The sequence below is a fragment of the Patagioenas fasciata genome, chromosome 25 (assembly GCF_037038585.1).
Source record: "Patagioenas fasciata isolate bPatFas1 chromosome 25, bPatFas1.hap1, whole genome shotgun sequence".
In the NCBI taxonomy this organism is placed as follows: domain Eukaryota; kingdom Metazoa; phylum Chordata; class Aves; order Columbiformes; family Columbidae; genus Patagioenas; species Patagioenas fasciata.
In genome coordinates this window covers 5212482-5227924 of record NC_092544.1, presented here as the reverse complement: position 1 = coordinate 5227924, position 15443 = coordinate 5212482, and the positions used below count along the sequence as shown (strand labels likewise).

General features: G+C 56.4%; 1 protein-coding gene across 2 annotated transcripts; it reads right to left on the bottom strand.

Moving 5' to 3' along the window:
* Window positions 1–2052: 2052 nt before the first annotated feature.
* On the bottom strand, window positions 2053–11094 carry TMEM222 (transmembrane protein 222). 2 transcript variants are annotated; one of them, XR_011735820.1, is made up of 7 exons: window positions 10943–11094; window positions 7657–7741; window positions 6970–7001; window positions 6244–6340; window positions 5975–6105; window positions 3717–5003; window positions 2053–3032 (listed from the first exon to the last, which is right to left on the bottom strand). XR_011735820.1 is itself a non-coding variant. In XM_065857332.2 (6 exons), the coding sequence occupies exons 1-6, from the start codon at window positions 11053–11055 to the stop codon at window positions 4916–4918; spliced, it is 546 nt and encodes a 181-aa protein (XP_065713404.1). In that variant the 5' UTR covers window positions 11056–11094; the 3' UTR covers window positions 2053–4915. The 2 variants fall into 2 exon arrangements, 1 of the variants encoding a protein (XP_065713404.1); XM_065857332.2 differs by having other exon boundaries at window positions 2053–5003.
* Window positions 11095–15443: the final 4349 nt, after the last annotated feature.

The window sequence follows — 15443 nt, the reverse complement described above, 5'->3', positions numbered from 1 at the left end:
CCCACTGGGGTGTTCGTGGGCTGGTGGCTCAGCCCCGGGTCACCCAGAGCTGTCACCTGAGCCCTTTTTACACATCCCAGCCCGTGACCCTTCGTACCAGCAACATAAAGAGAAATCGGTCGAGGTTGGGATGGGAAGGACATGGCAGGGTCTGTCCCCTGCTCCTGGATCTCCGGAGGCGGATGAACATGTGGACAGACAGACAGACGGTACCTGACACTCCTCGGGGACACAGGCGGCAGCACAGCCAGAGCCAAACCCCGCGGCCGGAGGCTGCGTCACCCCGGTGACACCCACAAGCACCCCGGCCACCAGCACCAGGTGACACTGGCTGGGCCAGCCCTGGGGACAGTTTCCCTGCAGAGACAGCGGAGTGAGCTGGGCGGCCACACCGAGGGACCAAACCCGTCCTGTCCCCGGGTGGTGGCAGCACCGCTGGGGACCAAACCCATCCTGTCCCTGGGTGCTGGCAGCACCGCTGGGGACCAAACCCGTCCTGTCCCCGGGTGCTGGCAGCACCACTGGGGACCAAACCCATCCTGTCCCTGGGTGCTGGCAGCACCACTGGGGACTAGACCCATCCTGTCCCTGGGTGCTGGTAGCACCGCTGGGGACCAAGGGGACCAAACCCATCCTGTCCCTGGGTGTTGGCAGCACCGCTGGGGACCAAACCCGTCCTGTCGCCGGGTGCTGGCAGCACCGCTGGGGACCAAACCCGTCCTGTCCCCGGGTGCTGGCAGCACCGCTGGGGACCAAACCCGTCCTGTCCCCGGGTGTTGGCAGCACCGCTGGGGACCAAACCCGTCCTGTCCCCGGGTGCTGGCAGCACCGCTGGGGACCAAACCCGTCCTGTCCCCGGGTGCTGGCAGCACCGCTGGGTGTGCAGAACAGGTTCTGCCTCATTGCCGCGCTGGGCGGTTGGCAGCGCCGGGACCAGCCCTGCACCAGCACATCGGACTGGTTGCTCCCGTGTAATCCCAAAACACCCCGACCCAACGTGTGCGGCTCCGCTCCCGCCCCCAGCCCCGCTCCCTGCAGCTCCTGAGACAGCAGAAAAAGGTTAAAAACACCCTGACCCCCTCGGGAGGCGAGGAGAGACCCAGCGGGACAGTCAGGGCTGGATGGAACCACTGATGAGGCGCAGAGCGTGTTCCTGGTGGGGTTTGCACCCTCCAGCGACAGATGGGCACGGATAAACCCTGGGGGGGCTCCTGCCATCCCCCCGCTGCTGTTTCGCATCCCTGCAGCCACAGCCGGGGCTGAGCTCCCGCAGCCGCAGGGCGGTTTGGCTGGGGGGCTGAGCAGGAGAGGATCCAGGTGGTGTTTTGTAAGATGGCTGCGCCGCCAAATCCCCCAGCCTCCCACACAACCTCATTTTAAGGCTGATCTGCCTCCCCCCACCTCTGGGTATCAGACGTGACCGAACATCGGCTGCTGTGTCAGCGGCCGGTGCGGTGTCCCCAGGCCCAGCGTCCCCAGGCCCCGCGTCCCCCGGCTCAGGCTGCGTGTCCTGCTGGGAGGGGGGAAACGAGGCCAGGTCTGCCCACCCCGCTCTGCAGCCCCAGCACACGAGTCCCCTCCCCACAGCCTGAGGAATGGGAAACGGGGAAAGGAGCCGCAAAGCCAGTGCCCCCAGCATCTGCGAGAACAGAGATGGAGACTCAGGGCTACGGAAAGGGAGATCAACCCGCAAAAGGGGCTTTTCTGCTATAAAACCACTCGCTCCCACCACCCAGGGCTTTGGGAGCAGGCAGAGCCCCTTCTCCTCCCACACAGAACAAAGACCCTGAGCAGGTCTGGGCTTCGAGACCTGGGAACAATTCCCCCACTGTGCAATTGGGTTCCTCCTGCCCCCAAACCCCCCCTTCCCACCAGCAGGGCTGGGAATTGTGCCCTGGGCAAAGGGTGCATTTGTGAAGTAAAAGGCGTGGGAGCTTCGGGGTCCAGCTCCTGGGAGCTTTGGGGTCCAGCTCCTGCGGGCAGGGGGTAAAACCAACCCGCTCCCGGCTGGGAGGAGGAAAGAGTCTCAACTGAAGAGATGTGGCGCCTGGAGACATCACAGAAATGAGTTTATTTCCCCTACCGTCAGGATTAGGAAAGCATAGAAGCAAAGTTGAAATATTTACAAAGTAAATCCAGCGCCCCGCAGAGATCAAGAGAACAAAGAAAGGACGAGGGGACGGAGGGAAAGGAGGGGAGCGAAAAACTGGGATCTGGAGGGTGAAGTGAACCTTTAACGGGGCTCAAAGGGGGCACTGGGAAGAAGCTGGTGGCGAGGTGAAGAAGCTGATGAAGGACATTCCTCACCTCCCTCCTTCCCGTCCTTTCTTTCCTCCATCTGCACAAGGGAAGCGGGTGGGTGGCTCAGCCAGGGCTTGGGCGAAGCGTCGCCGTCCTCCCCCAGCACCAAACGCTCCAACCGACCGCAAGGCCCCTCCGTCCGAAACCCCGATCTGCTGAAAAGCGCCAGGAGCCAACGCCAAGGGTTTTCACGGTGGGGAATGGCACTCGACGTGTCCTCTGAAGTCCCAGGAGCAGGAACCGTGGCCGGCAGCCCCGCTCCCGGCCTCTCTCCACAACTCCGAGTCTCAGCTTTGGCAAGGCTTGTATAGCTTATCGATAAAACACTGAATCAACGTGTGAGACAGACCTAAGAGTCTCTAAGTTATTGCTACTGCGTAAGACGGGTTGGCTTCAGCCCTGGGGCCAGGGACTCCAAGCTCATCACTCTGAGAAATCATACTTAAATTAAAAAGAAAGAGGCAAAGGACTAATCTCTCCTGTCCACCTGCCTTGGAGATGGCGGTTGGAGAACGCAGAGACACGGGGTAGCTTGGTAAGACGCCGTCCTTTCATTGTAAGGTTCTCTTTGATCGAGATCTCTGCTTTCCCATCAGCCGCAGGCTCAGCCCGCTCTCCAGGCTGTACGGACCAGGCACCGACGGCTGCTTCGGGTCCGGGTAGAGGGGAAGGGCAGAGGGTCTGCACAGCTCCCCCAGCACGGAAAGGCCAGCGCCAGGTGACGGAGACGACTGGATGCGAGGGAGACACGACAGGTTTACAGGCTTGTTTAAAAGTGACCAAGGAAAAGGAGGAAAGGCAGAAATTGAGAGGCCCGAGCAGAGTCCCCAACCCTCCCACACGGCTCGAGGAGCTGGGGAGGAGGACGAAGATGAGGAGGCACATGGGGACGGGCCTGAGGGCCAGCAGGGTGACGGCGGCCATGGGGACAGCGGAGAGAAGCGTCCTGGCTGAGTCCTCGAGGGCAACCCCAGCAGGGAGCGGAAAGCTGCTCTCCCTCCTCTGCAGCAGAGGGGACCGGCTCCACCGCACACAACCCTTGGGCCACGCTTTTCTTTCAACAGCCACTTGGCTCAGAGCCCCAGCATCTGCCGGTCAGAGCCTCAGCAAACACAGCCCTGGACCCCTCGCCCTGGGCCACGTCCCAATCCCCTTCCTGCCCAGCGCTCCGGAACAATCTCTCCCCTGCTACCCATCCTGCCTGATCCAGAGCTCGAAAGGGGCCGTCAGCCCCCCCGTGCGGCCAGACCAACATTTTCCCCACCAAAGCCAGTCCTGCAAAGCACTTTTACCCCGGGTGCACTCTTCAAAGGATGCTCGGGATGTAATCAGACCTTCCTGTTCACCATCCTGCAGGAAAGCCAGTGCCCCAGCTTGTGCCCAAACAGAATTTGGATGCTTTCCAGTCTCTTCACCTTTTCTTTTAATCTCCGATGGTCCCACTAAGCCCGGGTCTCAGGTGCTGCTCTCACACTTTCAAAACCCGATGCTAAGTCCTTCTGTCCCAGAAACACGGCCCTGCCGCTGCTGCCGCCTCTGCAGGCCCAGCTACGCTGCGACACACAAAGCACGAGGGATCAAAGGAGAGCAAGCGGCTCGTGAGAAGTGCAACGCCAATTTTAGACATTCAGAGCACAAGGAGAAGCAGGGAAGCTGCATTTTCTCTGGCACAAGCTCAAAGGGACTCAGCAGTAGACTCCCAACCCTGCAACAGGCTCCTGGAAGTGTGTGTGCTGACACGAGCCTGGCCCAAGCTGCTCCATCGACTTTCCTGCCTTTCTGGGCTCACCAGCAGGGCCAGATGGGTTTGTCCTGCTGCAGAGCGCTCCTCCGCTCGTCCTCGCAGCGTCCATCTTGCCACCAACACCTTCCTGTCGCTACCGGGGAGGCGGTCGGTGTGTGCCGCGGCACTTACACCCTCAGGAAGAACCCCCCGCTTTGAAATGTGTTACAGGGAAATGACAACCGCTTCTTGGAGACCCAGGAAGTTTGAGGAGGCAGCTGGTGAAGTCTGCCAAGACAAGAGGAAACGGCCTCAAGTTACGCCAGGGGAGGGTGAGGTTGGATTTAGGAACAATTTCTTCCCCAAAGGGCTGTGGGGCATTGGAACAGGCTGCCCAGGGCAGTGCTGGAGTCACCATCCCTGGAGGGCTGGACAGACGGACATGAGGTTCTCAGGACATGGGCAGCGCCAGGGTTGGACTTGATGGTCTTGAGGGTCTTTTCCAACCAAAATGATTCCAAGAGGAAGAAACCAAGTGATCAGAGAGAACCTTACAAGGTGGACCAGCAGGCAAGCTTTGCCTTTTGGCTTTTTACTTGGCACTGAAAGCAAAGGTGCCCAGGTCTCTTTTCCTGACTGCGCTTTTACCTACCGAACCGCAGAAAGGGAGCGAGCGGGAGGCGTCAGGACCCGACTCCGGGAGACACCACCAACAGAACAAAACAGAAGGAAAAGAAGCCAGTTCCAGGAAACAAAGATGAGCTGTTACAGTGGAGCGGAGTTGCCACCTTCCCTGGAAAACGCCTCGCAGAGCCCCGTGCCTCCATCTCGCTGCATCGGTCACAGTTTCGTCCTTCGTGTGCCCGCGGACCTCGGGGGGTCAAGCTGCCATCACCGCAAGTGAAGCGTCAGAACAATGGTCACGATCACCCCCAAGAAGAGGACAAAGGGCAGCCAGGTCTTCACAAATCCCCCTATGCTGCAAGATGGAAAAAAGTGAGAGGGTTTAAACGTTAGAAACCAGTGAAGACGAGAGGGAGAGAAGGATGTGAGAATAACCCAAGAAATCAGAGGGAGACAGACGCCCTTCTGACTTCCTCATCCACTGCTGGCACTGCCACACATCACAACCTGGAGATTCAGTTAGCGCTAATAACCGAGACTAAATCAGGGCCATAAATAAGTGTATCATGAACAATAAGGCTGGATTCCCCTTCCAGCTTAAAGTGAGGGTGAAGACTAACACGTTTCATGTCTGCACAGACAGGAGGGGTGAGAGGAGACCACAAATTGAAACCCCATTACCACAGGCCTCATTATTCAGACTGCTGGTGTCTTTAACCAAGCCAGCAGGAACTATATTTGCCTAAAAGCTGGTACAGAAACTCTTCCAGAACAGGAAAGACCCAACAGAAGTGGAGAAATTCAAAAGCTTTATGCAGAGCAGTCCTGGCAGAATCTCCAGGCACAAGGACTGAAATGGAGATGAACTGCTCTTTCTAGTAAGGGGAGCTTGGGGTTTCCCTCTCCACTCGAGTTGGAAATCTGACTGGTTTTTATGTAAACGAGATTCAAGAGAGGGAAGATAAACCAGTAAACCTTGGGAACAAGCCCTCCTGTGATCTTATGCTCTGGCATAACCCCGCCAAAAGACAAGACAGAGCGAGATTTGCTTTAGTTTGCGTTTCCCAAATTCCAGGCACCCTAAATGTGCTGTCAGGTACGGTATTTCAGCAGCAGCATCCGGTGCAACCCAGAAAGCTCTCGATTACCTTCCTAAAAGGAAGCAGGCGGTGACAGTCCCACCTACCAGCAACTTCCACCCACACGCTGTGGGGAGTGAGATCTTTCTCCTTTCCCCACAGGATGATCTGAAGCTTTGGAGGGCGAGGAAGAAGCAAAGAACCAGAGCCCCTTCGCCTGCTGGATGGAGCCCGCTCCGCAGCTCACCTGACGTACTTCCCGTACAGCAGCGAGAAGAAGCAGAGCTTCACCATGTTCCAGGAGGTGCTGTTATCGTACCTCATCAAATTTAAAGCCAAAGCCACGTGGGAATGGCAATTATCACAGCAGAGGTTGTGCTGGAACAGAAAAAGGGGCACAGGGTTAGAGATCCTGCACTTGAGGCCGTGTGGTTCCACACGATGTGAAACTGCAGGTTCCCGCAGCAAACACCCGAACACCGGGGGGATTACAGGACATCGGCACCGCGGCCGTACCATTCGGTGCTTGTACTCCTCCGAGGCGTCGTGCACGGCCGTGTCCCACGCGTTGGGACCGGTGGAGTAAACTTTGCCGGGATCCAGTTTCCAGTACCTGGGAGGATGAGAACAGATCCCTTGGTGTTATTGCTGCAGCTTGGGAGCTCTGTGCTGCTCCCAGCAGGAACCTGCTTAAAGGATTTGGAGAGATCCGCTCCCTCCGGAGCGCAGGGAGCTGAGTTCTTCAAAACAAGTGGCTGCAGAAACTACTGCTCAGCACCCTCAAAATCCTGAATCCCTTTTGTATCCCGTGACGTGGAACTTTCAGGCCATTCAAAACACGAATCTGGTCTGACGGAGCCACAAAACCCAGGCACCTCTCCTCCTCCCCCTGGAAATTCATTAACGGGTGCGAGTGATGACAGTTCATTAGTGCAGCACCAGCAGTATTTACTCAGAGCACTTGTTGTTAATGTTATTTTGAAATGTTTTAACCTTTTCTTTTCTTTTTTAAATAAAGGCTCCACACAGCTCTGGTTATTAACACCACTACACTGCTGTTGTGCTTCTAAAAAGATTCAACTTAATGGGTTTTCTCGAAAAGCAGAGACACCGCAGCCATCCACTTGAATTAGGGCATCTAAACAACAGGAAAAGCAATAATCCAGTACGTCTGTCCCTGCGAATTAAAGGACATCTGCAGGTCACTTGGTTAGTTTAATAAAAACTAACAAGAGCACTTACTTCACTGGCTTCCCAAATGCCATGTTGTCTTCCTACGAGAAAGGAAACACGTCTCAAGAGGATAACCCGCGCGGTACCCGCGATCTGCCCCTCGCTGGGAGCGCTCGCAGCCCGCGATCGCGCGCCGATGAAACCGTCACGGTGCAATCCTGGTGCACCTGGATTTAGATTCCAATTGGTTTTGTATTCCTGTCCCAGGCACGAGTAGATTGATATGCTCTATGTGTGGTGATATCACCCAGCTACGTGGTATATGTACCTTTTGCCCCATTTTGCCCCACACTGTAAATAATCTGTTAATTCAAAGTCATCAATATCCCAATCTATTAAAAGTATTAATTAACCCAACCTAAAACTCCTCTACTTTCAAAATCCACCAGACTATAAAGCAGTTTAGAAGATGGGCACGTAACTGCTGCAGAGCAGCACGACAGTGTCAGGAAAGCAGTTTCTGTTCCTCAAAATTAAGAGAATTTAGGTCCGAAATTCCAAGTTCAAAGCCCAGACTACAAGATTTTCTATCACATCCCCCCAACCATCCCCACTGGTCACCAACCACAAAGATCCCTCAGCTTCAGAAAAACGTGAAGCTGTTACTTTGCAGAAATTTGAGCTACGAAAGCCAGAGGACAGCTCAAAAGTCACCAAGGAAGGTGAGCAGGACACCCAGCTCCATCATCTACTTACTGAGACAAAATACGGCCCCGCGAAGTCCCGAATGACTCCAGTCGACGTGCAGATGCCCATGTGGCCAATGATGGGGAAAAGCCATCTATGGAGGCAACAAACCAACCGTCAGGCTGAGATACAGAATCACTGTGGTTGGGAAAGCCCCTCAGGATCATCGAGTCCAACCATAACCCACCCCTGTCCCTGCCCCATGTCCTGAGAACCTCATGTCCGTCTGTCCAGCCCTCCAGGGATGGTGACTCCAGCACTGCCCTGGGCAGCCTGTTCCAATGCCCCACAGCCCTTTGGGGAAGAAATTGTTCCTAAATCCAACCTCAACCTCCCCTGGCGCAACTTGAGGCCGTTTCCTCTGCTCCTGGCGCTTGTTCCTGGGGAGCAGAGCCCGACCCCCCTGGCTCCAAGCTCCTTTCAGGCAGTTCAGAGATCAGAAGGTCTCCCCTCAGCTCCTGTTCTCCAGCTGAACCCCCAGGTCCCTCAGCCGCTCCATCACACCTGTGCTCCAGCCCCTCACCAGCTCCGTTCCCTTCTCCCAACTCACTCCAGCACCTCAAGGCCTTTCTTGGCATGAGTGACCCAAAACTGACCCTAAGATTCAAGGTGCCATAGTCCACACTGCAGTTTTTCATGGCAAACTAGATTTAAGCATCCCAGACAGAGAACAGGGCTTCTGGCTCCAGGAGAACATTTTCTCCCCAAATGTTCCCATTTCTTCAAAGAGCTTCTCCTCCCCTCTGGGTATTTACCACCCTGGGGAGCAACAGATGTGTATCCCAACCACCTTAGAAGCAAACACTTCAGGACAAGCTCAAGGTCTCGTCCTCCAGCGCCCTCAGGTTTGCTGACCTCGCTCCGATCTCTCACTCCTCTCTCCCTGAGGGACTGAGTGCAGTGACTGATATTTCAGGAGAGGTCACAGCAACGCGACGCAAGGACAGGCTCACAAGTCACTGCTCAATCAGAGAGACCCTAAATCTACCAAAAAGAAACTGCAGTGGTTGGATGGTACAAAGAAAAATCAGCCGTACACGCTGTTAAATGCCGCTGAGGTTATAAACAGCATAAAGCGCCTGTCAATGTAACCCTACGACGTAGAGAAAGGGCCCTGCACGGTTTGATCTGCATTTGCATCGCTTACCCCGTGTGCGTTCCGAGCTGGGGCGATGCAAAGCAGCCAGCTTGGTTACCTGTGTGAGGTTTTATCAGCCGGGAGCTACAGCTGAATTAACGCTGTCACGGCGCTGCCACCTTCAAAGTTCTAAGCACTTCTTCCCCTTTTAATTCTCCTCTCAGCACTGAGAAGCTTTCAAGCCTCCAAATCCAAGGATGACAGGAAATGTTGGAGGGAGAAAATGGAGCAATTATGCAATCTAAGGAGAGATTTTGCCAAACAACACCACTGAAATTTCTGCTGTGACACGAAACCAACAGGAAGGCGTCCCTGTTCATCGGGGAACGAACCCGCAGACACACAGGTGCCCGGTGACCCTGCAGCAGGACGGCTCTCAGCGCTCCCAGCGCAAAGTAAGAAGGTTAAAAGGTTTGGAAAACCCTCCAGGAAAAGCCTAAGGTGAAAAATTTAAGCAATCAAAAGAGAAAAGAGGTAAAAATCCAAGCTGGTTTGTAGCTGTATGTGAGACAGCAACAGGGAAGTTGCAGGTTCTTGCTGAGCAGTCCCGGAGCCGTTCCAGCCCTGCACCGACCGCGCCACGTCTTCTACCTGACTTCCCTGGCTCAGTAAACATCATCACCTGACTGGAGCCGGAGGGGAAGAGGAAGGCATAGAACCAAGCCTTTGTGCTCCCACACTACCCCCCAACCCACGTTTTACAGCTTTTCGTTTTCCCACGACTAGAGAAAAACTCAGATGTTCCCCCTGGAGCCTGCTTACGCTTGGCTGGGAAGCCAAATCAACTTTTGAACTCATTAAAAGCGAAGCACAGAGGCTCTCCTCAAAGCACAGGGTGCTCCAGGATCCCCGCAGCCAAACCTTTGCTCCCCAAACCTGCCAGGCTTCCCACGGCCCGCTGGATCCTCAAGTACAGACGAGCCCGGCCACCGCAAAGCTTCCTCACACACACCCTGGCTGCGGGGAGAGGAGAGGGGAAGAGAGAGAAGGGGAAGGGAAGGGGAAGGAGAAAGGGAGAAGAAAGGGAAGGGGAAGGGGGAAGGGGGAAGGGGGAAGGGGGAAGGGGGAAGGGGGAAGGGGGAAGGGGGAAGGGAAGGGGGAAGGGAAGGGGGAAGGGAAGGGGGAAGGGAAGGGGGAAGGGAAGGGGGAAGGGAAGGGGAAGGGGGAAGGGAAGGGGAAGGGGAAGGGGGAAGGGGAAGGGGGAAGGGAAGGGGGAAGGGAAGGGGAAAGGGAAGGGGAAAGGGAAGGGGAAAGGGAAGGGGAAAGGGAAGGGGAAAGGGAAGGGGAAAGGGAAGGGGAAAGGGAAGGGGAAAGGGAAGGGGAAGGGAAGGGGAAGGGAAGGGGAAGGGAAGGGGGAAGGGAAGGGGGAAGGGAAGGGAAGGGGGAAGGGAAGGGGAAGGGGGAAGGGAAGGGGAAGGGGGAAGGGAAGGGGAAGGGGGAAGGGAAGGGGAAGGGGGAAGGGAAGGGGAAGGGGGAAGGGAAGGGGAAGGGGAAGGGGGAAGGGAAGGGGGAAGGGAAGGGGGAAGGGAAGGGGGAAGGGAAGGCGAAGGGAAGGCGAAGGGAAGGCGAAGGGAAGGGGAAGGGAAGGGGAAGGGAAGGGGAAGGGAAGGGGAAGGGAAGGGGGAAGGGAAGGGGGAAGGGAAGGGGGAAGGGAAGGGGGAAGGGAAGGGGGAAGGGAAGGGAAGGGGGAAGGGAAGGGGAAGGGGGAAGGGAAGGGGGAAGGGAAGGCGAAGGGAAGGGGAAGGGGGAAGGGAAGGGAAGGGAAGGGAAGGGAAGGGAAGGGAAGGGAAGGGAAGGGAAGGGAAGGGAAGGGAAGGGAAGGGAAGGGGAAGGGGAAAGAGAAGAGGGAGAGGAGAGGGAGAGAGGGAGAGAGAGAAGAGAAGAGAAGAGAAGAGAAGAGAAGAGAAGAGAAGAGAAGAGAAGAGAAGAGAAGAGAAGAGAAGAAGGAGAGGAAAAAGAGAGGAGGGAGAGGAAAAGGAGAGGAAGAGGGAGGGAAGGAGAGGAAGAAGGAGAGGGAGGGAAGGAGAGGGGAGCCCTTCCCCAGAGCCCCGGAGCAGCCGGGCCCCCAGCACAGGCCTCTGGAGAGGTGAGGGCCCCCGGGCCGGGCCTTGTCCCCGCAGCGAGGCGCAGGCCGCCCGCCGCCGGGCCCGCACTCACGTCAGGACGGGGATGGGTGTCCACACCACGCAGTACGGGAAGCGGCCGCGCTCGGCGTCCAGCCCGGCCCCGCCGCCATTGAACTGCTTCATCTTGGCCTCCGCTTCCGCCATCACCGGGGGCCGCCCCCTCCGCTCGACGCGCTCGCGTCACTTCCTGGAGACCGCGCCCAGCTTCCGGGCACGGCTGGTAACCAGGAAGTGGGAGCGCAGGCCGGCCCCGGCGCGGGGTTGGGGGGGCAGCACGGCCGGGCCCAGCGCCCCCTCCTCAGGGTCCCCCCGGTTTGGGGCGGGGGGTCGGGCTGGAAGGGCCCCGGGTCTCACCCGCAGCGGCCCCACGGAGCCTGTGCTCGCTGCTCTCCGAGCCTCCCGCATCCCCCAGCCCCCCGCGGCCTCGGTGGCGCAGAAGGGCCGGGGTTTGGTTCACAGCGGAGGCTCCGGCGGAGCTCCGGGCAGGTACCTTCACCCCGCACACCCACCTTGTGCAGATCCGCCACACGAAGCTCAGCCGCAAGCTTCTCGGGTTGCTTTTCCGAAGATCAGAAGCTGGAGGAGCCGTTCTAGGAGCTGCCAGGTCAAAAACCCTCTTAGGAAAGCACCCGAGCAGGAATTAGCAGCACACCAAGGTGTGGAACAGCATTTACAAAGGGAGAAGCGGCTTAGAAAAATAACAATTGCTTTATTAGGAAGTTTAATTCAAACTACACGAGAGAGCTGAAGAAGAAACACGTTTATTCCAGATTTCCACCCCGCCACAGCACACTCAGCAGAACACAGCGGGACGAACCGGGGGGACGGGGCCTGGGTCGATCTGGGACACCCCTTGAGCCCCGCTCTCCACTTCGCCTCCGTCCCCGCTGTCCTTGGGAGCTGCTCCTTTCCTCCCCACACAGAGACCTTGAGCTGTTTCGTGGTCACCAGAGCTCCCCGGCGCAGTTTGCGGTGTCACACAGCACAACGCCAAGCAGTTTTGCTAATAAAACGCATCTTGGACTCGTCCTCCTCCCTCGTGGCTCCAGCACGCCCAGCAAGCACTCTGGCTTTTGTTATTAGCAAACCCTGTTAATTGCCAGAGCCGCGTTCTCAACGGCCATCACAAACCTGGTGCTTCCAACTGACAACCCCACTGAATTTCTACTGAAATGTCTCTCCATCAAAGAGTTTTCCTATCTCTACTTGATGCGTTCTGCTTTCCGTTACCCGCCTTTGCTCAGTAATCGAGTCCAACCTTCCACATTTATCAACGCTCACTATATTTTAGCCGAGTGAAGCTTCCAGCTGGAAAACCCAGGAGACCGGTAACTTCTGCCTGCCGCAGAGAGAATAAATTTGGAGTTGCTGGCGCGGCAGTGGGAAGCACTGGCTAACAGTCTAGGTTAGAGGTGGCCCTACCCACCCTCAGTATGTGCTAACTTGTCATATGAGTACTCAGGCTTCAACAAAACTAGCTTAGTAACGCACTGCAGACTACATTTCCGAGCCCTCGAGAGATCATCTACCATCGTGCCTTATTTCCTAGTCTAGACCATGTTTTGGGCTGGCCCCTCCAAGCGGGAAGGCGGCTCCAGAGGCACCTGGATGGGAGCAGAGCCTGCGCTGGGCTGCTCACACCAAGCTGCAGCGCGGGCATCGTCTCAGCGTCGCCTGTCGCTGCGCCAGAGTCCAGCGAGAGCCTGAGATCACGCTCCTCGGAATCTGATGGTGAGGGAATTCCCAAAATAGCTCGGTTCTGAAAGAAAGCTGAGGAACGCAGAGACTCCTGAGAGCAAAGCCGTGCCCAGTGCTTTGGTTTCTAAGAGCCGCTTCCTATTTTGGCACTTGGGCTGGAAGATGCACACAAAGGTTGTGTGTGTTGCAGTGAACACTTTTTGTTCGATGAGTTAATACTTGCATTGATTTGCTCCGGGCTAACAGAAATATCAGAGATGGTTCACGTCTATGAGAAAGGGACCAGTGTTCACATCAGCTAACGTGGTCCTGGTGTGTCTGTCGGATTAGGCGATGGATCTGCTCTTCCTGCTCGTGGCTCGGAGGCTACCGAGGGACCAGCTCCCCGGCACGTCCCGCAGCGAGGACAACGCCAGCAGCCTCAGCAGGACGTGTCCCCCATGGTGCCACCTCGCGCCCTCCCGCGCGGGCAGGGGCCGCTCTGGTCATCCCAGTTTAGTCCCTCTTAAACCAAATGCGGGAAGGCAAACCCCGCTGTGGCAGCACGGGAAGAACACCCTTTTCCCCAGGCTGGATTTAAAATACCCATAATCAATCCAGCACTCCTGTACCGCACAGCTTTCTTTTGTGTTTGTCAGGCAAGCAGAAGGGCTCTCCAGCCCCAGTACCGCACTGGCAGCAGACGGGTGAGCTGCAGCTGACAGCAGGGTCTTCCTAGTGACAACTGGAAAGCTGCTGCTGTTCTACTGCTATTGATCTAAGCGGAATACAAAACACCTGAAGTCAGCAGGGAAAAATAGCTGCAGTTGGAAAAGAAACTGCAGGGAGGGGGGAGAAACAGGGAGGGGAGAGCAGGTAAGAAGTTCTCCATGCATAAAATTAAAGGCCGGGCTTTTTATTGCAGCTATCTTGCCTGCCGACAATACTGGATCGATGCTCAGAGCAGGAATTCTGCCATCATTGTTTTTGCAATCTCTCATTTGAGGAGAAACAAAAGGTTTCACCCCCGTTTCTGCCAGCGCTTTGCCACCGATGGCTCCTCTCTCCCGTCAGCCCCAGGATGTTTGTCCTCAGGATCTTTTCCTACTCGCCGCAGGTGCCAGAGCATCACTCGCACCCCAGGGCCGCGGAGCCTTTCCCAGAGGAGCGGAGCCCGTTTGGGGGTGTCCGCAGCACCACCATGGCTCTGGCTGGAGCTCGGCCTGGGAGGGATTGTCGGTTCCCTCCCCTTTCTACCCCGGCTCATCTCTGAGCCTGAAAGAAGCCGGCACCCAGCCAGCTCTTGTTCAGCAAGCGGCTTCCTTGGGAACCTTCCCTGTTGTGACAGCTCCAACATTACAGGGGCTGCCAGAACCAAACCACTCAAGGAAAAGATCCCCTCCCCCTTCTGACATTGACAACCGAGGCAGCAGCAGGCGACACCGTGCACAGGAGCCGATTTAAAATGTCACCGAGGCACAGGCTGATGGAGGACACCAAGGCGTCCTTCCCCCCGCCCTGGAGGTGATGCTGGGGTGGGTTGTTTTGCGTTCGTGTTGTTCCTTTCCCGTTGGTCTGTGCCTGCCGCAAGCTGACAGCCTCTAATCGCTCAGCGTGAACCAGAAACGTCACGCTCATCTGTAGCGACGCTGGTGCTACTCGCGAGCGCAAGAACATACGCAGGCTTGGCCACCCACCCCAAAAGCGATGCCCTTAAGCCATCTCACCCCTCAGCTTTAACCTGCAGGTCTTTGCTGCGTCCCTGTCACTCCAGAGCTGCATTTCTTTCTCTCTCCCTCTCCAACTGACACAGCCGAGCCACAGGGCAACTTTGCTGTTTAAAGGGAAAGCCACCGGTTTCTCAGGGACAAGGGGCACAGGGTGGAAGAGCTCAGAGCCAAGTGCAGGTCGCGATGATTTCTCAGCTATGAAATCCCAAACCAGACCCACCTTCCCTCCCCATCGGCCTCGTCTCCTGCAGCAGCGAGGCCTGAACGAGCTATGAGGAGTAGAACGGGCAGAGACCGAATTCCTCCCCACAACAGCGGCAGTTTGCTGACATTCAGCTCCCGTTTCACGCCGACAGGAGCCATCTCGAGCCCTTTGCAGACTCATTTCCAGCACTGCGAATGGTTACATCAGAAAAAAGTGACCTCAGCAGCACGGCTGTGACTGTTCCCCTCCCCTCATCCCAGAGGACATCGCTCCTCTCCCTCCTCAACCCAATTCCGTTACCCAAATTACAAATCAAACTCATTTTCTGGGTCTTTCTAGCCATTTCCACCCACATTTCAACCACTCAGCGTCGCCTTCCACGCTTCCTCTTTGTCCAACCATTCAACCCAAGATCTGACCTAATTAGTTGATTGCCAATTCCAGCTGTGGATGCACATTGCTTTGGTAGAGCAGAGCTGGCTTGTAAAGCAGTAATTTCTATCAGAGAGGATCTGAGATGAAGAGGCCTCAAAGGGCCTTTGGCTGAATGTTGTCCAATGGGAATTTTGAAAATAAGAGTTCAAATGGATTCTGGAAAGAGCAGACTGGGTTTCTAACTCTTATTTAAGGCCTGGTGTTCTGCAGCTTGGAGGGCAGGAAAGTATTTGGGAGGTTTTGCAGCAGGAGCCCAGAGGAGAAAGTGAGTTTGTGATACGCTAAAGGGATCATCTCTGGGTCTAAACGTTGGTGTCCTGCACGCCACGCTGAGCGCGAGACGCTTTAAGGCAATAAGCAGGTTGATTCTGAGAGTGGAACCATGTCAGAAGGTCAGTCGGTACCACGGTGACGCAGGGAGTGACCCTGGGTCTGTCCCACAGCCAAAGCCACCAGGGCAAGACGCTAGTTAAGAAGTGCTAAAA

Bases quoted from the DNA above. Each gene is read 5' to 3' on its own strand.
- TMEM222 (XM_065857332.2), bottom strand. From the start codon at position 11,055: ATGGCGGAAGCGGAGGCCAAGATGAAGCAGTTCAATGGCGGCGGGGCC. The intron at 7,002-7,656 runs GTAAGTAGATGA...CCTTTCTCGTAG, and splicing joins CGGGGCCGTATTTTGTCTCA to GAAGACAACATGGCATTTGG. The intron at 6,106-6,243 runs GTACGGCCGCGG...TTTCTGTTCCAG, and splicing joins AGGAGTACAAGCACCGAATG to CACAACCTCTGCTGTGATAA.